This window comes from Lytechinus pictus, chromosome 7, assembly GCF_037042905.1.
Source record: "Lytechinus pictus isolate F3 Inbred chromosome 7, Lp3.0, whole genome shotgun sequence".
NCBI lineage: Eukaryota > Metazoa > Echinodermata > Echinoidea > Temnopleuroida > Toxopneustidae > Lytechinus > Lytechinus pictus.
The window spans coordinates 42,347,409-42,370,025 of record NC_087251.1 but is presented as its reverse complement, the minus strand read 5'-3'; the positions used below and the strand labels follow the sequence as shown (position 1 = coordinate 42,370,025).

Here is a 22,617-nt window from a genome sequence, read left to right as displayed (position 1 = left end):
GTGTTGTGACATGTTGAAATTACCCATCCCCCTTAAAAATATGTATTTTCCGGACTGGAAGTAAATGTAGTTAATTTCGTTTGATTTTCAATGACTGTTGAGTTCATTTTGAAAGATATGTAGAATAGTGTTCCACTTTCCAAAGATAATTTTGCAAGTACAGTTCATTGACCTTGTGGATGATATAGGCCTGTATACCATGTACATGCACTGTAATGAGTGTAAACTGCAGCAGGGAACACAAGGCACGATCTTAGTGGCCATATCCTACCTGGACAAGTACATCCAACAGAGGTCTGGCAGTATTGAGATTTTTCATGCATTAGCTCCATGCATTGCCAAGGCTGGGTGTTTTTTATCACTCTGTCCTCTGACGAGGTCAATATGACTGACCTTGCCAAAAGCATGTCTTACTATTATGCAATATAAACAATTTGAAAGAAAAAAAAACTATGATGTAACATACAGTGTAGTAGATTTTAAGTGGGAGCATGGACCTACTAGGTCCATGGTGGGAGCAATCAAGTGCATGTATTCATTATGGGATGTGCATTTTGATGACCCCTGTTTCTGATCACTGGCCTCATACGTTTCAATATTCTGCTGCTCTAGGAATAAGATGCACTCATCTTCGTACTTACTCTCTCCTGACACATCTCATTCCCAAGCTCTTGTGTCTGATTCAAAGAAAAACACGTTCACAAGATACCCGGCTGTCCCAATGAAAGCGAGTTTGCCCCCATCTGTTTCCGCCACTGCGCAGTTTCCTTACGTACGACTATTAACATTTACACCGTATTACAGCTTTCAGTCCATGCACTATAAAATTACATTCTCTTAAATCTGTTTTCTTACACCGTGATTTTTACTTTGTACCGTCATTCCCTAGCTGTAGCATATTCCTGGCAATGCAAAACTTTAACACCACAGAGTCACCTTTTATTATGACAACACTCTGAATAATTGGAATACACACAGAACATTATCACAACAAAAATTCACTTTTGCTGTGATATGTGAGTGACTTTTGTTCTTTCTAACTGAAGGAAGACCCTGTTCATTGTCGGTCTTTTGAACCAGTTTCCACCAAACCTTTTTCATGACAATCGGTTTATTTAACTTGACTGAATGTTCAAGTGGGCGAGGGCGCCTTCTCATGATGAAATGATCTTCTAAACTTGCTCACAAGACCATCTCAAGATGCTGTTTTCAAGATCCTATGCGAATTGGTATCTGCCTTCTTGTCAGGCGCTTGATGTAAATAATGGAGAAGGGTAATGTTAATAATGGATTGCTGGAAGGAAGCTAACAGCTGAAGTGGCTACCCTGCGTCAATGAAAGTTATTATTATCATCTTGTCGAATATATCAAATACAAGGTGAATTTAATACACATGTCTGAACTAATATGCATGTCTCTTTTACCTTGTCCACAGAATTAGGCAGCAACTCCAAAATCCGCACATCTTGCCCACACCACGACCAATCACAGCAGCCCTACAGCCTGAGGCGAAAGGCATCAACTCTGTGCTCTGGCAGATGGGACTTGGTAAGCTACATGTAAACCCCATCATTGTTACATGTCCCCTATGTCAGCCTACCCTTCTTTTACTAATTGAACTTAGTCCGTCAAATTAGAACGTCAAATATAAAAAAAAAGGAGAAATACGAGACAAGCATATCCCTGAAGATATCAGTACTTTACGGCATCTTTCATATTTTACATCTGATAGTTGATGCAGTTTTCAGAATTATTTTGTGCCTGTTTAATGATGCTCTATTTGGGCTGCATTCAACTGACACATTTGTATCCTAGAATTATTTTTTGTAAAGACGTTTAGTTCAAATCACGGTTGCGTTCAGTCAATCTTTCGTCGGTTGAAAAAAAATATACTTCTTTCAAAAGCAGACATGACCTGTATTTTTTTAAAGCTGATTCTGGAGAACCATGGATGCTAGGAATCTAATGAACGGAACAGGGATCTCAAATATGATTTTACCACAGGACTTCTTCTTATTTATGACATGTATGGGATACACTTCAGGGTTGACCTATACTTCTTGCATCATATTCACTGATCCTGCGATGTATGTTGGGTGGGCTTTAAAAAGAGGGCATTACTGTGATCAAAAGCTCTGCACAAGAAGCCATGTTTTGATTTGTGATTCTTGTTTCTCCCCACTAGTTCAGCGCTGCTTTGAGGAACACCAGGGGCCCATTTCCTAAAGACATATTTGTAAATTTACCATTATTGTAACTTCCATGAAACCCTTGATTGTGATTGGCTGCTGAGCCCTGTTACCATGGTAGTTGCCATAATAGCATAGTATTTAGTTGTAAATCTTTAAGACATGGCCCCAGTTACATGTATTAACCCCTGGGGAGTGTTTCATCAGCATTATCGTCCGACACCTTCCTTGATTTTGATTGGCTGAGAAGCAATGTAACTACGGTAATGGTCGGATCATAAAACAGGACTTGTCGGATAAATCTTCCGACAAGTCCTTTCATGAAACGCTCCCCAGGTATTGATACTAGGTATCAGCACCAAATTCATTGCACCACCAAATATGATATGATGTACGTTACGTCAAGTAAATGTACATGTACATGTAGATTCTTTAACAAAAAATTTCACTGGATACTTGTAATAGTCTAAATCCACACACATGTAGTATATTTACAAGAACAATTGAGATGTAACATATAATGATGCTTTTGACAGACATAGAATTCAAACTTATCATGGTTGCATGATTTGCATTGTACGTGATAGACGCAGTACCATGTTTCATGCACAAAGCACCTTCAAATCTTCAACTCATGGGTTGAGGATAGATTAGCATCCTAAATGAAAGCTACGGATCAGTTGATTGCACTTGACAGCATGCATAGCATGTATGAAATGACATTGCAATGCAAGTGAAAGGGTATACCTGCTGGGCAGTGATAGAGGGAGACAAACCATTGGATCATGATGAATGTAAGATATGTCGCTTAAAATTATAATGTAATCATGCTGAGCAGCCATGACAGATCATCTCTTTTAACATTGCGAACATTAAGGCCCGAATTCACAAAGGTGGTTTTGAAAACCCACGGTTGAATCCATGGTTTATGCAGATTTCCTGTATAAATTACGCTTAATTTAGCGCGTATCAGGCGCATGTAAAAAAAATGTCCAATGCTGATGAGCGCTTTTGTCAGAGTGTGCCAAATTGACGCCTGTTACCATGGTTAGATACGCTAATTTATTCATGAGTCCACTGTTTGAAGAGTGGACTCATGAATGAAAGAGCGTAGATAACCACGGCAACAGGCGTCAATTTGGCACACTCTGACAAAAGCGCTCATCAGCATTGGACATTTTTTAATATACGTGGTAAAATAAGCCTGATTCATACAGGAAATCTGCATAAACCATGGACTCAACCGTGGGATTTCAAAACAATCTTTGTGAATTCGGGCCTAAGGGATTCTCATGGGCCTGCTGTATGTTCTCTTAAATTTATGTATCCAGAATATATGCCAGATAGTTTTCTCAATCCATGTTCCCATGTACCTGTACATGTAATTTGCCACATGTACATGTAATTTGCTACGCGTAATACGTCACGTATGCAAATTATACATTCTTGGGGGAAATCAAATTTTCTGAATTGAGGTTGGACTTGGATTGGAGTTATTTTTCCTTCTATTTATGGGGGTCATTTTCAAACTTTTATGGGATACTTCAGGGGCATTTCAGGGTCTAATTCACCAACAACCCATATTAATTTCCCCCATTGCAAGCAAGGGAGCAAAGGAACCAAGCAAATTACATATATGAAGGTGGGTCTTATTGTTTATAATATTTAAGAGTTAACATGATAGCCACACACAAAAAAACAGTAGAGGAAGAGGTGTTTCTGCAAGGTTAACAGTTTGAATTGTTGTTCTGATAAAAAGTAAACACACATCAAGATTGTGTGATCCAATTGCTCTTGTAGAATAAATGATTTTGGCAGCATGTTGAGAATGATGCGAAGGATCTCAACCATTTGAGGAAACGGTGTGATGGGAGAGGAAAGAATTCCAGAAGCTGAATCACTGTGAATCAGTGTGTGTAAACTCCTTATCTCGATACTTCATCAAGCCAAAACTTGCATACTCTCTTCTTATTTAGAGGCAAGAACCTCTAGGTCAAGTACAGAGCATGATCGGTTAAGGGTTAGCATTGAGGTGAAATTTTTTTTTATAGATATTTCTATCAAAATTGCTTTTAAGATAGTCTTTGATATCTCAGGTTTCAAAGAACTCAGTTTCATGAAGATTGATAAATCCGAAAGTACTGGAATAGTCCATTTTATTCGTGGGGGTGCTATTACCTCTCATCACGGACGGACATTTTTACTTAAATTAAATTCTCTCTAGTTTTATTGTTTTTAAAGTTATTCTAATTTGGTTAGGATGTTCTTGCACTCTGAACATTAATCTATTATCAAACATAAATTAGTAGGAAAAAAATATTGGGAAGTACTTTTTTTTGGTAGGTGTGAACATTTCCATTTTGAAATTTCCGTCCGTGATGAAAAAAAATATAAAAAGTTTTTTTATTTTTTATCAGAATAGAAATAAAAAATAAAAAGGTGTAGAGGTATCTCACTAAACACTGTACATCATTTTATTTGAACATAGCTGAAATCCATACATTTTATCCATATCATAATCTCAATAAAAAATGATCACAGACGGACATTAATTTCATCACGGACGGACAATGTAAATTCACTCAAATTCAATTCACTCTAGTTTTATTGTTTTCAAAGTAATTCCAATTTGGTTTGGATTTCCTTGTACTCTGAACATTAATCTATCATCAAACATAAATTAGTAGAAAAATATGGGAGGTAAATTTTTCTGGTAGATGTTAACATTCCATTTTGAAATTTCCGTCCGTGATGAAATTAATGTCCGTCCGTGATCATTTTTATTGAGTTTATGATATGGATAATATGTATGGATTCAGCTTTTTATTCTTTATCAGAATAGAAACAAAAATAAAAGTGTGTAGAAGCATCTCACTAGACACTGTACATCATTTCATAATTTATATAGCTAAAATCCATACATTTTATCCATATTATAAATCAATCAAATAATCGCAGACGGACATTAAATTCATCACGGACAGACAATGAGCAAATACTGAGCAGATTATGAATTTAATTTTAGTTCCAATTTGCAGTGAAAAATGGTACTGAGAATTATTCAGAACTCAAAAGGATGGAAACCTACAACTCTTTACAATTTTTGTGAAATCCTTCTTTGGCTGTTATTGGGGCTTAATTGTTGTAAGGAAATTTTTTTTAAAACATAATTGGAATGCAGATAGAGTTGGAAGCTACATGTATGCCAAAAAGCAGGAAATGAAATAGAGCAAGAATAAGTCAAAAGCTACATATTTCATCAATTGAAGCTTGCAGAAAGTGATGGAAAAGAAGAAAGTATTTTTTCCATGTACAAACCTATGGATTCACAATGCTTCTAAAAACCTTTTCATAAACCCATCCTCCAATTAGCCGCCTAAGAGTAATGCGGATAATTCAATAAAAATTGCGTTCACAAACTCCAAAAATTATCCGCATTATTTGTACGAGGCCCGTCCTGAAAAAAGGCGGATTATCGTCATGGCAATCACACACACCCCCTCCGATGCGGCTGTGTTGGAAAGGGTGACCTTGTGACCGCACCATGGCAATTATCCGCATTACTTTGGAATGCGTTCATAAAGTCAAAATCTTGTCCCGATGCCGCTATTATGCGGATAATAGCAGCATCAAAATAGTGCGGATAACTCTGGTCCTCCTACGATTTTACGACCAAATTATGCTGCTATTAGCCGCATAATTGTGTTTATGAAAGGAGTATAACAGAACATGGCATCATGTCCTTGAGGCTTGTGAAAAGTACAAGAATTCCTTTTTTTAAAGTCCATTTTTGAGCTAATTTTGAGCAAATTGCTGATCTGGTAATCTGAAAATGCATACAATTCATATAAAGCTTGCACTGCAGTGTTTAGAAGTTTAATTGGTATTTGATTTCAATTTTGGATTCGGTCAGGGCCTAAATACATGAGGACTGTTGATGTGAAGGGGTGTCTCCACTTTAATATGGACAAAAGATGAATTTGAAGAGAGCCTGGACAAGTGTTGTGGTTGTACTTGATCCACCAAACAAGCATAATGATCAGCAACCTGTGAATCTTATGGATTTACTTAATGGACATAAAAAAAATATGTGCTCTTTGAAAATGAATGCCTAAAAATGTATGAACATGTATCATCATGATATATCATAAAAAGTATCAACATGATCATTGATCCACTGGATGTTGATTTGCTACCAACTATTCTCTAAATTGAAAAGAAGACAATGTGCATTAGGATATTTGATTTTGAAAAGAACTGTGTTTAAAAGCAATCATATGCCTTATTTTGTGTGTCTAGCATAGAAACCATGTTGCTACAACTTAAATCAAGTTGTAGCAACTTGATTGTGCAACTAATATTTTTTAATCATATATAAAAATGTACAAATCATCAATTCAATAGCATTTGTTCCCCCAAACAAGTAATAAGAACTTCTTACAAGGTACTTCCAATGTATTTTAATTGTGTCCGTCCGTGATGTCCGTCCGAGATGTCCGTCCGAGATGGAAAATATTTGCAATTCTCTCAGAAGTTTGATATTGGTTAAGAATTCAATATGCTGAACATAGAAGCTAACATACCTGAGTATAGGTTGCATTAACAATTATTGGTCAAAGTTAAGCTATTTAGATAGAAACCATAAAAATGTTCAAAAATTCAGAAAACCACATTTCTATCATGTCCGTCCGTGATATGGCACATTTAGTGGCTACCTATGTTTGTAGGTAACCATGGCAACAAACTTTTTTCATCATTCAGCATACTTTGTCCTACCCTTCACTATAAAACACAAAGGAACCATGTTCATCTTATTCCTAATTTGTTACAAGCCTTTAAAGTTTTCAAAATCTATCAAATGTCCGTCCGTGATGAACCGATCATGCTCATCATGTAGTTTCTCTTTAGTTTCATTCTGTATGAAGGTCTGAACAAAGAAAGCAGCAAATCTTAGAAACAATCTCATTGTCAGTCCTGATAATTCTTCTTTTTTTTGGGGGGGGGTGGTTGTGAAAGTGCAAGTAATTTGTAATTATGTTTTAGAGTACATGTGTGTAGATCTTTATCTACACACATGTACTCTAATACACTATGCAGTCTAATGAGTTTATATTTATAAAGTTCATTTCTCGTGTAGGCCCAACGGATGGAAAATATTACAGGGGGGGGGGGCTAATCCCTGAAATACCCCAAAAGAGCCCTAGAAAACTGAAAAAGGCCCTGGAAATTCTCATAGCATCTAATGTATATCATAATACAAATTTTAGTTAGTGAGCTCAAAATGTATCCCCTGGAGTTTTGTTATTATCTCCTGGCCCTACATGTACATTCATATGTGTAATCATGAAGGCTTTATTTGTTATTTGTGTGTAAGAAATATAATCGTTTTATCAACTAAATCTGTAGGCCTATGTAATATACTATTGCTCACATGTACATGTAAATGAATATATAAGGCTGTACTTCAGACCAGTTTTATTGTGTGAAATTGTGAAAATTAAATTTTCTCATAGATCTGATAAAATTATTGAATTTGTTTGGTTTTTTTCTCCTGGCCCTACATGTACATGTGTATGTGTAATCATTGATTTATTTCAGGAAATACATGTAGTAGACCTAAAAGTTGAAATAAAATTTTTCAAGAAGAAAAAAACTGCACATGTTTGCCAGGGCTTAAATAATTAGTCTTACATGTAGGCTATCAAAGGCCATGGCCAGGATTGCCTTATTGACTTACCTCAATGCCCAAGCCAGGCATAGGCCTTGGATATTTTGTGTGCCCCTTTTTACCCTTCTTTTCCCCATTTTGCTGTACATTTATGCCTATATAAATGTGCCCTTTGATAGAAATTGTCCTTCAAGTATCAAAATACGGAGACCTGATTGTATCCCCCTCCCCCACAAGATGTCAGAATTGTGAAGGGGGAGAGGTGGGGGGGGGGGGGCATCTTTTGCTTGTATTGGTTGACTTGCTGGGAAGCACACACAGGAAAGTCTGTGATTACTATCGAATGGCGCACGGGAGGGAAGTATCAGTCATAGTCGTTGAAGGCTCTCGGGTGCATTCATACCGCAGAAGATCGACATGTACTTTACATTGATTAACTAGTGCAATGACAACGTAATTTTGGTCAGTGTGAATGCATCAGACAATGCTTGTTCCCAGAGAGGTTTGGTCGACTTCTCAACCCGTCTGTTTCAGAAAATGAATTTAATTGACAAGAAGAATGATGTATATGCAGCTGATAGCAACACATGTACTCTGTATAGGCCTATATGTTTGTCTTACATATTGGCCTATGTGAGGTATTCTGAAATTACTCTGAGCCTGCATCTATATGCTAATATGTACAAATATTTCATCCCAATTCCTTTTTCAGTTACCCATATTATTTAGCCAAAAGTTGGAATCCAGTGACTCCAGTCAAACTTGCGTATCAAATATTGATTCAAATGTGCCTGGGACTGATGAAATTACATGGACTGCATAAGTATTTGTATTTTGTGGTATATGTATGTAGAAGAAATATGAAGCCGTGCATGCAGCTGCAAGCTTTGCGATGCTCGCACTGTACAATTTAGACAGGGCTTGGGAACTGAGATGTTTCGTAACGTTGGTCTCGAGAGCGGGGCGTGCGGCTTGTGAACGGAACTTTTGTCATTTGGAGTATCTAGGGAACTGAAAATTAGGTCTGAAAAAGGGGATGCCCCCCCACCCCCTGGGTAAATGGGTAGGCCTACTTATTTTGTTACTTGCTGAATAAGTAGGGCCTATGCTTAAAAATATAAAATCTGGTCAGTATGCATCTACATGTATGCCTATTTCAGTGAAGTCAAGATGATATTGATTAGGGGGGGGGGGAGAAACATTATTCTTGGTTGATTGATTTGCTTGCCAGGCCAAAATACATGTACATCATACATGTACATGTAGGCCTACATGTAGAGTTGGAATGTACAGGTTGTATTGTTATGACTTTAAATGCTACATGTACATATCTTTAGTTCTCAGTATTCATACAAGGGGAGTGTCAGTTTTGATAATCAACAGAGACACCGTTCTCACTACCGTCCTAAAACTAGTTTACTGGAAACTACATGTAGTTTAACATGTAATGAGAACGGTCAAAGCGGTCTTGGAAGCGATCTTCCAAACCGGTTCAGAAAACCACCTCGCACGATGTAGTTTTGAAGATCACTTTGCCTTGTTAAACTGGTTTTAGCGTAAGTGAGGACACAATTGTTCTTCGGGAAGCGATCTTTGCACATTTTGAAAGTGCTACTCCACACACTGTGTGTAGATGCTGCGGTTTTGAATTTCGCACGAAACATGTCACCTCACTGAGAGCGTTCCCATAGCAACAAGATCGCTTTCCGCGAAGCGACCGTGAAGTGCTTTTGAAAACCACTTTCAGGTATCGAGTGGGAACGCTAGCAAAGGGATCTTCCAAACTGGTTTTCTGAATCGGTTTCCAGTAAACTAGTTTTAAGAATTGTGTTGAGAACGGGGTCTTCGTGTGATACGAACAAGGGTGTTCGACAAAATCCAGTTGGAACATTCCCTTCTGATATTGAAAGTGGAATAAACATGAATATCTACCTTTTCTCCAGTTTATATACTTTACTATCTGCATCATCAGTCACCATTAGTATTATAACATGACAGATCATGCACTTTATATTAGTGTGAATGTGCCCATTGAGATGAGACAGGTGTGATAAACAGATGAAATAAGGCCAAGGCTAGTATTCAGTCAAACAGTTGCCAATTTGTGCATTCTGGGAAAGTCTGATTTACTTCTGCTCTCCACACAATGCCAACCATTCGCTGCATCCATTTACATGTACATGTATGTACCAATAACCACATCTTCCCATGTAAATGCATGGAAGGTACATACATGTACAGACACAAACTGACTGCAGGACCGACTCTGAATAGTAGCCAGAAAGAGGTGAATTGGGTTTGTTTACTACATGTATGATTAGGATTATCAAAACGTTGGTCAAACACATTGACATAGCACTAGACAGGTCTTGTGCTATTCTTCTTTCTCAAATTCCATGAAGTGAATTAATCAGCAAGGGTCTTTAATCATAGACTAGGAATTGTGGTCGGGAATTTGAAACCTTTAACTTTTTTTTTTAGGTGGCCAGCCGGGCCACTTGACTATGGAGGTTCGGGTGGCAAAACGGAATTTCAGGCGGCCCAGATATTATCCTGTTAAGATGCATGCATGCATTATTAAACACTTGGGCATAGCTTTTAATAGTGGAGTGCCTCTGGCAGTCCCGCCTGCATGACATGATTATATAGCAGCAATGCTGACTTTGAAAATGACTAGAATAATTATGTACAAAATCCGCCATTCATTTGATAATGTACTATGTTCATTAACCCTAACTGACATTTGACCTTGATTGTGTGACCGAAGACTGCCTATGGTAGAATCACAATTTAGATCTCTCCTAAGATCAACTATTGACATCCATGGTTCTTGCCTGGGGAATCACCCTTCTAGTACCTACTCCTAAGCACACCTTTTTTCCACATTTCATGTTTCACGCTTGCATTTGTATTTGATCAACAAAGCATTGATTGACTGACTCTGAATGTGATTTGAATGAAACGTCACATGAACACAGCATTTTGGGTATCAAGTATGACATTTGTATGGTATCTTTAATCTCATCCTATTGTCTGTGTCTTTACAGAGTTCATCACCTGGGTCATCTCCCATGACGAGAGCCAAGAGATCAAGGCTTTCCAGTCATACAGACACTCAAGCATCAGGAGGTACAGTATTTAACCTACCATTTGTTGTCTTGAAATCCTTTCTTTGTTCTTCTTCTTGTCTTTCTCCTCCCTGTTTCCCGTTTAACTCAAAATTTTGGCTGACCAAATCTACCCAATCCAAGTTGTCCATGTTAACCAAGATTTGGTCTTATCATGACGTAACTGGTCATGAATATTTGTTACATCCTATAAACCTGTTCCAACTGCTGCATGTAGCCATGTGAGCGTGACCTTCGGATGAGGTCCAGCTGAAGCTGTGTGCCCTTTCTAATCTGAAGTTTACGTCCACCCTGGGACCAATTTCATAATATAATATTAACCAATTTGCAATAACATTCAAAAGCTACTGAAATCTGCTAATCTGATTGGCTGAAAGTAGATTTCCTATAGAAATTGTGCATTTGTTATTATAACGAGCCTCAATGTAATAGGAACCCTAGTCAGTCTTGGACCACCTCTTTGCCCAACCAAACAGCTGTAGATAGGGAAGGGTATAAACAGGGCTTGACATTAGCAGTGGCCCGGGGCAACCAAAAATGAGAGTAGGGCCACCAAAATTCTACAAAAGCCCACACTTGGTTGTCCAGTTGGGCTACCAAAGTTTTGATAAATTGTAATGTTTCCTATTGTTTTAGGGCCACCAAATTTGCCTTGCGGACCACCAAGAATGTGAAATTGATAATTTTGGTGGACCATTCGGGCCACCAAGAAAAAAGTTAGCGTGGAGCCTTGGTATAGATATCTTATTCTAGTCTCATGATTTTTTTGTCTGAATTGCTACTGTTTTGTAAGAACTAGAAACCAAACATGATGTTCAAATAATATATAATTGATTTTTAAAGTTGATTTTTCCAGTCTTATCATTTTTGTATGAATTTTCCACTATTTCGTGAAATTTAAAAAACTAACAAAATACAGTAATGGATTTTCCATTGTCAGACCATAGACATTGAATATCATTTCTGTGAAGGTTTCATGTCAAGTTTCTGGTTTAACAGAGTGTTCGATATATCTCAATAGAAAGATAGTAATGAACAGAAGAGTGAGCAGCCCTTCTTTGTCTTTGTTTACCTTTTTGTAGGGACGACAGGAGATGACAATTTCCTGGAGTCGTTGATGCCAGATGAGATCCTCATCAAAATCCTTTCCTACCTCCTAGAGAAGGATCTATGCAATGTGGCATGTGTATGTAAGAGGTTCAACACCCTTGCCAGCGATCTCACTCTATGGTACGTAGCCCACCCTCTATACTGCTTAAAGGACAAGTCCACCCCAACAAAAAGTTGATTTGAATAAAAAGAGAAAAATCCAACAAGCATAACACTGAAATTTCATCAAAATCTGATGTAACATAAGAAAGTTATGACATTTTAAAGCTTCGCTTAGTTTCACATAACAGTTATATGCACATCCTGGCTGGTATGCAAATGAGGAGACTATGACATCATCCACTCACTATTTCTTTTGTATTTTATCATATGAAATTTGAACTATTCTAATTTTCTCCTCATTGGCAAGTGATACAACGATTAATTCCTCCCTGAACATGTGGAATTAGCATTGTTTAATACTATATGGTTCAGTCAAGTTGGTCCTTATTGTCAAATCTATAAATTATGAAATATTATATAATTCAAACAATGAAAAACAAAAGAACTAGTGAGTGATGGACATCATCGACTGACTCACCTAGTTCTGCGTATCACTGTTTTGTGAAAAAATAAGCGAAACTTTAAAATGTCATAACTTTCTTATTTTACATCCGATTTTGATGAAATTTTCAGCACTATTCTAGTTTTATTTTTCTCTATCTATTCAAATCAGCATTTACCTGGGGTGGACTTGACCTTTAAGATGTTAATTGAAAACAAATTTTAATGACCTACCAGATATCACTAATCATAGCTTTGTCCTTTATTACTACTATGTCTCTAAGTGGTGATACTCCGAACTGTCAGTCTTCAAGTTTTTGACTTACTTTAGGCCCTGACTGCTTCACCTTTCATGTTTGTTTTTTTCAGGATCAACTTTGTAAAACACATATTGGGCTTTAGCTAGCCCAGTTTGGCCCTTGTGAGAGGGAAGCAACATTACCCAAAGCCAGACAGACAGAGGGAGACTCACATTGTGCCACATTACCCCCCTCCCCCCCATGCCAATCTATTTCAGTGTTGGCTGCTACTGAAAAGGATATGCATGGGGGGTATGTAGTTTTGATGAGTCTCCCTATGTTAAGGCTTTAGAAAAAGCAGTTTTCCCCTCAAAAGGGCCAAACTGTACTAGGCTTTAGCTTGTTTTGGCTTTTTTTTTTCTTCTTCTTTCTTCTTCAGGCCCAATGGGTAAAACTGTCTTGCATCCCTGTAATGCTACATATAAAGAAAAAAAAAATCATTGTAGAAATCAGTTCAATTCATTGGTGTCATTGTTACATTCAATGTTTGATATCCAGCTCGACACAGCTACTGTTTGGAATAATTATGGCATCTTTAGTGATATATTCAATTTTATTCAAGTGAAAGCTATAGGATGAAACAAAGACAGATGTTCCACATAGATGGTCCACAGATGGGCCACATGAATGTCTTTGTAGGGAAATACATCTGGTTCAGCCTTGAACTGAACTTATTTTGGGGTACAATATTAGCTAATCTAGCCTAGTTGTGGAATATTAAGACCGTAAATGAATAGAGAGCAGCTTTAATAATTGTTGGTACATCACTGTAAGTAGTCTTGGGTAGACTCGATTATTATGCCGTATTACCTATTAGAAACAGGAATGGGTCATTATCATCTTAGAGCGAGGTGGGCAATATGCACACCATCTATACCTTTTTAATAAATGGTTCCATTTACTTCCCCATGCACACCTGTAACTTGATCGTGTGTTATATGTTTGACAATAAGTGCTCTAACAATAGCTTTAAATTTCAGGTGTGAATAGGGGCCAACTTCCCCAGCAAACACCTTATAACCATGTTTTTCTAATTCTCCTTTAACCTGGTTACAGTGATATTGATTATACTACCTTAAGGTGAGGAGACTATCCGCCCTTTCACACGGTAAAAAAAAAATAATTTGAATGCTGTTTCCAGTGAAAAATAGGCTAATGACAAATATTTAGCATGTGTGAAAACAAACTAGAATCACGAATGCTAATCACAATCACGTATTCAAGTATTACTCCAGAGGTGAATTCCAGTTTCACTCAAATTACGGTACAAATTTTCTGTGTGAAAGACGAATTGCAATCATTACAATAATGGTTCAAGATTCATGTGTGAAAAGGCCCTTGGCCAAATCTTGATAAGAATGGCATGTCTTCATTTGATTGATACCATCAAATGAAGAATGATGTGAAAAGTGAGCGAGAATTCCCATAGCTGCGGCTTTAGAACTCTGAAATGCTGCAGGCTACTATGAACTCATGTTGTACAGTATGAATGGAAGGCATGATTGAATATTTTACAGTAAGGTAGAGCAAGGTTTGTGTGACCTACTTTTTTTTTAGGATCCTGCCCAGTTTGAGGAGTTTTTAACAATTTGCATTCGAATACCTAGGCCCGTATTCTGAAGTCTGCTTTCATTTTTTTTAGACCAAGGACTAACTCTCTGCTAAAATTATGGGAAGCCAAAAAATGTCAGTTTGTTATTTTTAATGTTTACTTTCATCTTTCCTCAATCTTTAATAGTGAAGAAAAACAATTAAGTTATTGTTTCCCAACAGTTATTAATACTTTGTGTGTCAAATGAGTTGACGAATTAAACGTGTACTGTTGGAGATTTGTGTCACATTTGACATTTAACAGATAAACCACAATTTTAAACTAGAGATTAAATCAAACCTTAGTTCAGAATACTATTAAGAGGCAATGATGCTAAAAGCATTTCACTTTTTGAGTGAGAAAAAGTCTTTAATACCATAAAGATGCCCTTGATAAAAATTCAAAAGTACTTTTTCCATTTCATGTATCACTATCGTGACCATCACACCATCATGAGAGCATTTCACAAAACAATTGCTCTGTGATTTTCACTGACGGATGTTATAAGCTACTGAAATCCTTGCATCTGATTGGCTGAGAGCAAATTAGTCAGTGAAAATCACTGGCAGGATGCTTCATGAAACACTCCAAAGTTCTTGTAGACCTTTGCCATCTCCATAATTACCATCTTCATAATAAAATAACATTTGAGCCCCTTAAACCATTGTTACACTAGAGACCCCTGTTTCCCCGTTTTCTAAAATGCCAGTTTAATGCATTTCATTGTTCTTAACATGACAGTCTGTGTTCTTTCATGACTTGTACAAAACTATAGTAAATAATAAAAAAAGAAAAATGAAGTTCCAATGGATATACAGCATGACAAACAAATACAAACAAAACGTTCCAAACAGGTATGATGAGCAGATTTTTCACTCATAGATTGTGTATATTTTTAATTGATTTTGCTTTGATTTTCATGATTTTCACTGTATTTCTCGTCATTATTTGTTTGCCTGAAAATGAGCGTTTTCCATGAAATTCTGTGAATTCTGCATTCTTCCTGGATTCCGTGAATTTTTCTTTTGCTTTCACTATCGCAGGAAACTGGGACTCTAGTTTTCTGCAGCCAAGACTCCCGGGGGGTGTTTCACAGAGTCATGCTCAAACGCCGACGCGCAAATGATATGTAACACGTAATCGTGTTGATTAATACGCAGTAGTGTGAGTCTTCTCAGCTTGATTTCACCAATGCGGTGATTCCTTATATACCACCACATGAAACTGGATATTTAAGTGCGACTCTTAAGTCATACCTATCTCTTTGTAAAACACCCCCTCCAAGCGCCGCCCCCCCCCCCCCCCCCGGAGGCCCCTTGATATTTAAAGTCACAGGAACTGAGAGAATTAAGAAGCCATTCGGTTCATGTGAATTTGTTTCTTTTTTTCATTGTAGGAAACGGTTGTACCAGTCTGTATATGAGCTATCTCTTCCCCTTCTGCGACCAGGGCCAACCAAATTCAAATTTGTCCAGCCAGACAAGCTAGATGTGCCAAACATATGGAAAGAGAGTTTTAAAACTTTGGTATGTATATACGTATTTTGCTAACACTCCATTGGTCTTCATTCGCTTCTGTTTTTTTGAGGTTGCCATAGAAAATGGGTGTTTTGAAAAATTGCCCTTTAACTGAAAGGGATTTTTGCATGTTGTATGATGTTGAGTAATAGACCTTGATCCACTGACTTCATCATACCGCCATCTTAGAGGCTGAAACCATTACCTGGTGTATCTCTGACAACTCCGTTTACACATATTCGTATATCCTCTGAGGGAGGGCGCTATGAGATCATGATGTCGTGCATAAGGTCTATAAGATAACAGTTACTGAATGACGATCAGTTGTAAATGGTGACACGCAATGTAAGTTGCATTTTTATTTGTACATGTGAAGTGAAGTGAAACTGCGAGATAGTATAATGTTTCTCAAATAATATTACTACTTGTGTTTGGGGCAAGTATTTTCAAAGAATGTGGAATAAGATATAATTTTATGAAGCAAGGTTTTTATTATTATTCAGTTGATCGTTTTCATGCTCATTTGCTGTAATTTGGCAAATTTATTAATTAAATGAAAGTAGCTTTATCGGTTTTCTTGTTACTGCTGATGATTATGTAGTAAGATATCTGATTGATGGAGTTTGACCAATTGCCGAGGCAAACATGAATGTAATTAATAGCATTTGACATGGAGAAGACGAGTCATACATGTATTCCTGCTATCAGTTTAAACACATGCTAAAACCTTCTTGTGGAAATTTTGTTTATTCCAATGGTAGGTATGCCGTAGTCACATTTATATCCTACATAAATTAAATCCTGTATGCTGATTGGTTTAAATAGCATCATGTGATCAAACATATTCTCACTATTTTGCGATGATGTCGAAAATGAAACGCCCACCGAAGAAAATGCGCTTCAGGAAAAGCAGGTCAGTCAGCGCAGCTGGTTTGATTCAGATTGAAAAAAGGATGAACTAAGAGTATAAGAACTAGATTATAAAGATCTATTTCTATAACTTATTAAAGTAGGATATAAAACAAATATACCAGGCCTTTATTTCGAAAGTATAGAGGGAATTATTCATCCTCGGTTATACTGGCATAATCACTATTTTTTCCCTCAGGGCTTCGCCCCTTGGGAAAAAATAGTAATGCCAGTCCAACCTCAGATGAATAATTCCCGCTATACTTACTCAAAGCCTGGTATATTTATATAATATATCCTTAGTTAACATATATTGTTTGATTTTTGTTAGTATCGTAGTATTTCATATTTTATATTAAATACTACGATTCATTTGGATGTTTCTCTTAACACCATTTACATTATTTTGTGAATAATGATTATAATGCCAATGTCATTATACGGATTGATAAAGGAGTGAGTAGCCATTTATCCCATGTTTTCTATACCCGATTCTCAGTACTCAGCTGTCCACGTCAAGCCAGGCTATGCCGCCTACATGCATGATTCTCCTGAACTATTCAAAGGCCGTGATATCCAGTACTACGACACGATAGACGAGGCGCTGTCATCGGTGGAGGGTAACGAATACACCCTGATATTGGTTCACGAGGGTGTTTATACCGGAGAGTGGCTGTACATAGACACACCTGTCTGCATATTAGGAGCTGGTATGTATTGACCATAATTGATGATGGGTTAACCCATAGCAGTAAAGTGTCTCCTTTTACACTTGTACAGTTCCTGATTACCCTTTAATGTTAACAGTTACTTGGGGATTATAGAGAGAAAAATATGCTGAGAATTGATACCAACCCCAATGCAGTGTGTAGAAATTTTTCTGAAGAATATATTATGATTTTAGCCAATCATTTCACACTCTTAATTGGCAACACAACGAAATATTTAACAAAATGCTAATCAGCAAATTTTTGTGAAACTGTTCTACCATTACTGTTGACCCCTGGGCCCCATCATACAAAGACTTATGATAGATTCAATCAACCACAACCCAATCAAGCAACGTCAACACCTAAAATGTATGTTTGTTGAAAATATTTTCTAGATATGATGTATTTTCATACATTCATAGTTTTCTTGAAGAAAAAATTGTGATGTTTATGGATTTCCATATACTCGAGATTGATGGAATCAATCGTGACTCTTTGTAAGACGGAGTCCTGTTCTTTGAAATGATACGAAAAGGATTTTTTTTAAAGCTCACAATGGAAGGCATTGGGTACGTAAGATTTCCTTTTTAAAAAATCATTCTGCACATGCTCAGTCTGAAATTCCCACTGGACAGAGCATGCTCAGATCCTTCACTTCTGTCACCCTTTCTAAGCTCCCCATTCCCTTTTATTAAAGACGTTTCTGATCGCCATGGTAAACTTGATATTCATCTGTTTTATTTTTTTTTCCAGCTCCTGGTCACATTCCAGACAGTGTGATTGTAGAGAACAGTAAAGAGTCTACGTTTAGGTTCATTGAAGGATGTGAAGATGCATATCTTGGTTATATTAGTATTAGGGTAAGTAACATGCATTCTTCATGTTATTCTTCTATGCAGGGTGCTACATAACTTTTTAGAAGCACTTGCCCAGTTGGGCAAGTAAATTTTTAAATGGTTGTAATATACTTGCCCAAAAATCTGTTTCACTTGCCCGAAAAAAATCCTGAAATAAAGTTTTACCTCTTCAAAAGAAAATACATGTAGGTCTATTGCGGTTTTATAAACCATTGACCTTTTTCTCTCTTTTGACATGAACTGATCTACCTTGTTATTGCATTTCTTTTTCCAAAGTGATTTTTTCTTGCCTGCCATGACCAAAATTAGGGTCAATATCATATCGACCCTAATTTTTGTCATTTTACGTGAGAATTTTGCTTGCCCAATTCGGGCAAGTAGTTTTGGTCTTTTGCTTCAAAACACTTGCCCAACTCTAACTTTTACTTGCCCCGGGCAATCGGGCAAGTGCTTATGTAGCACCCTGCTTCTATGCTTGCCTATTCGTATCAATATCCATCTTTTGATTAGTTCTTTAATTGTGTAAGAAAATGAAAATGAGAAAGGTTATGTAATGCATCTGGATTATGGTCGAAATATGGTTAATCCTTTTATGCAGATGTACATGTACACAACACTTCTGCATTTTACTTTTTTCTGTTTAATCAATCTACTCTCTACGATGCCTCCATAAAAAAAGATAACAGTAAGGATGAGTTTGATTTTGGAGATTATGATGATATGCAAATGCTGGTTGCCCAAGTTTGCTTCATGTAATTGATTATGAATAATTGTTAAATAATCAATAATCAAACAATGATCAATAACCACGATCTAGGTGGAGTAAGTCATCCTCAGTGACAGCCTCTCAATGTTCTTTATTTGATCAGACTTTCATTATGTTGTAGATGATTGACTTCATAGGTCCACCAAAGGGTAGAGTGCAGTTTTAGAGGTAGTTTAAGTGGACGTTATGGCCTGTATTCTGAAGTCGGGTTTAACTTAAACTCAGGTTTAAAGTTGTGGTTTAAGTATGGATAGCCAATTGTTACATAAATCACTATTGGTAGAGATAGTATATTTCAGCTCATTTGGCTCTCAAGTCATTCATGATTGTCCAGGAAGTATAACTAGATCGTCTTCACCATCGATGAATCAGGAAAGAGCACAGTAAACATAAGAAACATACAACTTATTAAAAATTTTGACACCTTTGGCTTCCCATAATTTTAGCACAGAGTTAGACCATGGTCTAAGTTAAACCTGACTTCAGTATACGGGCCTCAGTGTGCATTGTTCAAAATGTTATCAGTCTCGTATTTGCTGGCGTACAACCAACCAAATAGACAATGTACATCGTGCAAGAGTGAGTGAACATGATGAAACAAGACATGAATTGGTATTGCCTTTTCTTGAAATCTGTATAATCTGTATATTCTTGGATGGGTCATTCTCTTTGTAGTTTAATCCCGAAAGCAACTCCAATCAACCACATCACAAGCACTCCTGTGTAGAGGTTGATGCCAACTGCTCGCCAACCATCGATAGCTGTAATATAAGGAGTAGATCGCAAGGTAAGGTCATTCATTTTTTATCTGAATCAGTTTATTGGATGTGTCTAGATTTCCATTGTTGACCCATTCATGCAAAGTATGCTAACTCGTACTAATACCTACCGACGATATAATCCATATACTTTTCCTTAATTTATTTGGAATTTAATCATTTATAATATGATATATTTTTCAAGTTTGCAGAGTTAATGGGGGTTGGAGATCAGGAAAAGAACCTGTTGTAAAGTTCTAAAAACAGGAGAGGTCATTATGAACCACAAAAGCACTTGAAAGAATACTCCGTCCTTGCTTGATCATATACTTGTAAATTAGATTACTCGTCGAGAGGATTAATTTCTTAATAGATTTAATTCAGAAGAAACCGTGTTAAACAATCTTGTCTTACAGGAAATAATCTTGTATGCAACTTGAGTAAAATAACAATTTTTTTATGTGGGTGGTTTGCGTGACACACTTAGGTGAAGGCGAGAAGTAACCGTCACGGTATCTATCTATCAAGAAACATTGATGATTGTACATGGACCTAGAGCAGGAAATCAACCATTTCCTCCTGCCCTCAAACTAGCCATTTGACACTCGGAGAAACCATTCATTTCTTGCTGCTACCGTACAAAGTGAAGACATGGCTCAATGAATAGTAGCCGACTCTCACAGGTGTAATGTATTTCCTCCAAATGGGAAGAAATACAATGGTCCCAGTAAAACATTCTGCTTATAAACAGTGGATATACACAGGGCTGCAAAGTCGTATTGATTTTCAGTTATTTATTAATGAAAAATGATTTACTCCTCTTCTGTAATAGTGTGACCTTCATAGTTGAAAATCAACTCACTCCACACTCCTGATGGGTTCATGCGAAATAATGATATATAAAGTTTCAGTTTTATGTGTTCTATGGCATTTCTTTGAAAATACTGACTTCCTCACCAAAATACTGATTTTCAGCTTTTAAAATACTGAAATGTTCTTGATCATGTTGGCAGCTCTATGTACAATCATTCTATAGTGATGTGGTGTAATGGAAAAGAGCTACAAATTAGAAGCTATAGATTTTTGACACTGTTTGAAACAGAAGTAGCTTTTTGTTTACAAGTCAACAACTGCAACCCATTTGTAATAATAATAATAATGCAGTCTGTATATAGCGCATTTCAGACCTGAAAGGACTCTCAATGCACTTTACAGAAATAAAATTATACAACATAAGGAATTACTTAGAATAACACTTAAACAACATCAACATTAATCAGTTACATGTGGCATAAGTATTGGGAAAAGTCTATTTGAATGCTTCATTAAAGAGAAATGTTTTAAGTTGGGATTTGAAAAGTCCAAGATTATTTTGTGATCGGAGAGTACTGGGGAGGGAATTCCAAAGGGTTGGGGCACTGTAGGAGAAGGACCTTTCGCCATGCGTCTTAGTTCTTAGTCTGGGTACTTGAAGGAGTTGTTGAGTTAATGATCTAAGTGTCCTTCTTGCCCCTCCTGTCTTTCTTTCTTTTCCATCTTGTCTTGTTTACTACATCTGCTTCTCAATACACTGGTACATTCCTGTTTGATCTTTACATACTCCTTGTTTCCGGAGTATGCCCAAATGAACAAAATCACATCAGAATCTGATACTACACATGCTGTTCCAGATTTGTGGAATTATTTCCCTTTAAAGAGAAATTCCAGTAGTTGCAGTAAACAATGATTTCATGAGAAGGTCTGTAAAACCAGGCTTAATTGTCAGTATATCATCGAGGATCTAGATCTGGTACAGTTACATAAACTGAACTTTGTGAAATCTTGAAATCTACGCTGAAAAATGTTCAGACTGAACTCCCCCAACACAGATAAGCGCACGTGGGACCGTGTATAATTATTGCTTTGAGCGTCGGGCCCGACGCTCTACCCGAATCCTGTGCTTATTTGTTGATTTCTCAGCAATTACACAATTTCTTCCAGAATCCTTTGGCACATGCGTTTTATTTATACAAACAGACACTTTGGTGGTCATTTCATTGGATTCTGTACGAACTCATTTTGATATCGTTACCAAAGCTAGCATTTACCTTTAATAGGGAAATGCAATGTTATCTGCAGCATACATGTATCTATATTCATCTACATGTACTTACCAACTTGTAATATTGTTTTTATTGTAGTAGTTCAACTGCTTTTACAGATAGTTTGACATTTTATTCAGGTACACAATCTGAAAAGTTTACCTCTTTTTTTTGGTAAGCTTTCACCTGTAATGCTGCAAGTGTCATCAATCCTATTGTATACTTTTTTTTGTTAAAGTTAATGATGGGTTTATATTGACAACTAAATCTTAAGCTTTTTGAGAATTGTTTTGAACAAGTTTTTGAAATATTCATGACTTTGTATAGCCCTCCAACGTGCACCTATGCATAATTATATCTAAATAAATATTTATGCATTATTTAAGAGTTTTCTGCATAAATATATGTATTCATTATCATTTATGAGTATTTGTTATTCTGTTGTGATAGAAATGAGTGAAGATCATTTGATCATGCCTTTCCTGTCCTAT

The 22,617-nt window shown here is 36.8% G+C and overlaps 1 protein-coding gene across 1 annotated transcript in view; it reads left to right on the top strand.

Moving 5' to 3' along the window:
* LOC129264393 (F-box only protein 11-like) overlaps positions 1-22,617 on the top strand; it is a 51,416-nt gene that overhangs the window by 7,251 nt on the left and 21,548 nt on the right. The window contains exons 2-8 of the mRNA XM_064102726.1: positions 1,436-1,548; positions 10,905-10,986; positions 12,068-12,215; positions 15,925-16,054; positions 17,454-17,664; positions 18,418-18,524; positions 19,963-20,074. Coding sequence (XP_063958796.1) covers positions 1,436-1,548; positions 10,905-10,986; positions 12,068-12,215; positions 15,925-16,054; positions 17,454-17,664; positions 18,418-18,524; positions 19,963-20,074 — 903 coding nt within the window. The remainder of the gene's footprint in view (positions 1-1,435; positions 1,549-10,904; positions 10,987-12,067; positions 12,216-15,924; positions 16,055-17,453; positions 17,665-18,417; positions 18,525-19,962; positions 20,075-22,617) is intronic.